Here is a 3879-nt window from a genome sequence, read left to right on the forward strand (position 1 = left end):
TACTAATCCTATTGTGGGGAGGGTAGTGTGTACGCAGACCTTACCCCTACCCTGCTGGGGTAGAGAGGCTGTTTCCGATAGACCCTCCACTCCTTCCCTCCAAGAACTCTCCACCTTGTTCTTGGGTGACTCGAACTCACAACCTCTTGCTTGGAAGTGGAAGGTGCTTGCCATCAAAGCAACCCACCTTATCAAAACTACATAAATATTATGATATATTTAAAATCACTAAGTGTCAATTTTATTTTTACAATACATTCGATGCTCAAAATCCTTGAGTAATCAAATGGAGTACATCGTATGGCTCTTTACTTGCGAATAAACCGGCTACCGGCCAAGACACATTACATCGCTTATAGTCAAGGTCTCAGCACGTATAACTACAAATTTTCTTTGCATATCTACACAAAATAAACTTCAAATGTTCTGCTTATAAATAGTGATCGAGCTGCCCATATCTGAGAGAACAACATAAGAGAGAAAATGGAGAAAGTAATATTAGGAGAAAGCTCAGTTTCATCAAATAGTAGTTCATTTACCAGTGCCACAACAATAACTGAAACTGGACATACTTTTATTCCTAAACGTTATGTCCTTCCACCATCCCAACGTCCTGATGGCACCTTAGACCTCTGTCCTTATACATTTTTGCCAATTGTGGATCTTTCCCTTCTTCGACCTCAGATAATAGAACAAGTATTGCTAGCTTGCAAGGACCTAGGTTTCTTCAAGGTACTCCATAATTTTGTCATGGACTTATGTTGCTTGGATCTTCCACGAAATGTCGCAACCGGTGTCGGATATATTACAGATTTAGAGGATTCGACGTTGACTTAGCAGCACCTTTGAACATAAATCATGTCCATATAACCCCATAGTCTCGCTCTACAATTTTATATCTCGTGCAAAATTTCAACTTTCCACCCAATTTTGTACTAATACTAATATATTATTACATATATAGTTCGTCGGATATAATTTCGCACTAGGTTTAGGCTTTCTATATTGCGAGTAACGTCAATGATTTTAGCTAATATATATATATATATATATATATATATATATATATATATATATATATATATATATATATATATATACCTGGTTTAATAGGAAAGAAAATCGAAATTGCTTCTGCTATTAAATATGGACGTAAGGTATTAGCAGAATGCATGCGTAATAAAATGTATATTATAAGGTCATGCTCTCTTTTCAGGTAGTTAATCACGGAATTCCACAGTCAGTCATGAAAGAGGCCCTGGATGTTGCAAGTGAGTTCTTCGATTTACCAAATGAGGAGAAAATGAATCTCTACTCCACAAATGTTTACACACCGGTAAGATATGGTACAAGCATGAATCAATCCAAAGACAAAGCCTGCTTTTGGAGAGACTTCCTCAAGCACTATTCAAATCCAATTTCATCTTTTATCGACTTGTGGCCATCAAATCCAACATCTTACAAGTAATTACGCCTTAATGCTTTTTAATTTCTTTAACGATTTTTTTGGCTAGAGTTGCAATGTTTTCTTTCAAGTGGTTAAAGTAGTTTTTCACGCAGGAAGAAAATGGGAGACTATGCAAGGGAAGTACAAAAGTTACACGAACAGTTAATGGAAGTCGTACTCGAGAGCTTAGGACTAGACCCAAATTACTTGCATGAAGAAATTGCTCAAGGCTCTCAGGTCAGTGGCGAGGCATAATTAAGGAATGAATTTTTTTCCTTTTTACCCGATTAAAAAAGAATTTATGTCAAACAATTTAACTTTGAACTTTTTATTTTATTCTTAATGACATAATTATTGTAGGCACAAAAATATGCCATGTATGGCATATTTATTGACACAAGTACAAAAAATGACTCTTTATTTCTTAAACCCTGTGCATAGTCGCATACTCATGAAATGAAACAAATGGAATATATATTAAATACTTCATTCGTTTCAATTTATGTGAACCTTTAGCTTTTCGAGAGTCAATTTGACTAATTTTGAAACTAAATTGAATTAGATTAACTATATATTTTAAAGTTAAAATTCAGATATTTAATAATTATACGAAAATTTCTGTGTTACAATTTTCCCATGTCAATATAATAAAAAATATAGTTTAAAATTTTGGTTAAAATTTACATAGTTAGAATCATGAAAAACAAAAATCGGGGGAGTATAATATTTCGAAGCCATACTTTCAAAGAAATCAATACCTTGAATCCATAAAAACTAAATCATGAATCTACCTTTGTCTCAGGTCATGGCCATTAACTCCTATCCAACATGTCCAGAACCAGATTTGACACTTGGCTTGCCACCACACACAGATTTCGGTCTTTTAACCATCATTCTTCAGAATCATCTAGGGTTGCAAATAATGGACAAAAATGAAAAGTGGCATTCTGTTCCAGTCGTTGAAGGAGCCCTAATGGTTCAATTGGGAGATCAATTGGAAGTATTGAGCAATGGCATATACAAAAGTATTGTTCACAGAGCAATAGTTAATTCAGAGAAGCAGCGTATTTCAATTGCCAGCATCCATAGTCTGGCTTTAGAGAAAAAAATTGGACCCGCACCTGAGCTTGTCGACGAAAAAAATATGTTGTCCTATAGAGAAGGAAGCTTCAATGATTTCCTTGACCATATTTCTGGAGAAGATATCACCCAAAAAAATTACATAGACAAACTAAAAATAAATCAATGAAGATTATTTTGGTCTATGTAATGTTAAAGAAGATGATCATTAGGTTCTATATTTTCTAGGAGTCTTTTAGTCTAGTCAGATATTTATTTTTAATTTTAATTGGAATACCCAATTCTTATTTGGGACCACATCATGATGTCTAGTTTCTTAATCTTTATTATTTTGCTTGTTACATACACAGGCATGTTCCCAGTAGACATCTTCCTGTGTACATTTATCTAAAGTAAACACTTTGCAGTCGAACAAATTAAATACTATTGGTTCTCATAGTAGTTATATGTGGGAAGAAAGTAACTTTTGCCTTTGACAAAAAATTTGTCCTAAGTTAATCAGTCAAACGCATAACACATATGCACACAAGCCGGGGCGAATCTAGGTGAGCGAAGGGGATTCAGTCCCCAAAAATTATACTGAATATATATAATTATTTTATTTTTCGTGTATATATATATTAGATGTACGTTGAATCCCCTTACACTTCTTGTGTGTGTGTTATTTTTTTTAATTTTTTGAACCCCGTTGGTAAAAATTATGTTTCCGCCAGTGCACTCAAGCTCCTTCAAACTTAATTAACATTATCTGATTAGCAAAGATAGAAATTTTCTGGGAGGGTGCATATGTAATACTGCAATTTGTTGAACTAAATTTGATTATTTTCACATAATAGTTAATTACTGAATTATGCTACTATATGCATAAGAATATGCAGTCACACTTTTACCAATTAAGCTGATAACTTGTCATGTTTTTCAACATAGAGCAGATTTTAGTATATATATTCAATGTATTGATTAGCTTTTTCACATAGATAATTTTCTTATGCTTTTTCCTTTTTTTAAAATTTCAAGCCATCACCCAAGTTGAATGCGAAGTGTGGGGGGGGGGGTTTGACTTAACCGCTGCCATGTATACCATATAAGAGAATGTGTACAGAAAGGAGGGAAACATAGTCCAAACGTCCTACATACACAAGACTGTGAATGCCCAGTCTTCAGAAAATGCAATGGAGATCTATCCATCTTACAAAAACGTTTGCTTTGACATGCCTACAGGGGCGGAGCTAGTGTATGGCATTTCAGATAGCACCAAGCTTTTCATCTAGATAACTGCCAATAAAATTTGTAGTTAAGCGCAATTTTTGTGAACGACTGGTCATATGATAACTGCCTAACTACAGGCCGGT

At 34.4% G+C, this 3879-nt stretch overlaps 1 protein-coding gene across 1 annotated transcript; it reads left to right on the forward strand.

The window, feature by feature from the left end:
- Positions 1–483: 483 nt before the first annotated feature.
- LOC104086337 (flavanone 3-dioxygenase 3-like) lies at positions 484–2972 on the forward strand. The gene is made up of 4 exons (XM_009590580.4): positions 484–732; positions 1217–1464; positions 1561–1684; positions 2250–2972. Exons 1-4 carry the CDS (start codon positions 484–486, stop codon positions 2694–2696), a joined length of 1068 nt encoding a protein of 355 aa, XP_009588875.1. The 3' UTR covers positions 2697–2972.
- Positions 2973–3879: the final 907 nt, after the last annotated feature.

Source organism: Nicotiana tomentosiformis, chromosome 8 (genome assembly GCF_000390325.3).
Source record: "Nicotiana tomentosiformis chromosome 8, ASM39032v3, whole genome shotgun sequence".
Taxonomy (NCBI): Eukaryota; Viridiplantae; Streptophyta; class Magnoliopsida; order Solanales; family Solanaceae; genus Nicotiana; species Nicotiana tomentosiformis.

What these genes read in the sequence shown, in the direction of transcription:
- LOC104086337 (XM_009590580.4), top strand. Translation starts at nt 484, where the DNA reads ATGGAGAAAGTAATATTAGGAGAAAGCTCAGTTTCATCAAATAGTAGT. An exon ending in TCAAATCCAACATCTTACAA is followed by an intron (nt 1,465 to 1,560) that starts GTAATTACGCCT and finishes TTTTTCACGCAG; the next exon opens with GAAGAAAATGGGAGACTATG. An exon ending in AAATTGCTCAAGGCTCTCAG is followed by an intron (nt 1,685 to 2,249) that starts GTCAGTGGCGAG and finishes CCTTTGTCTCAG; the next exon opens with GTCATGGCCATTAACTCCTA.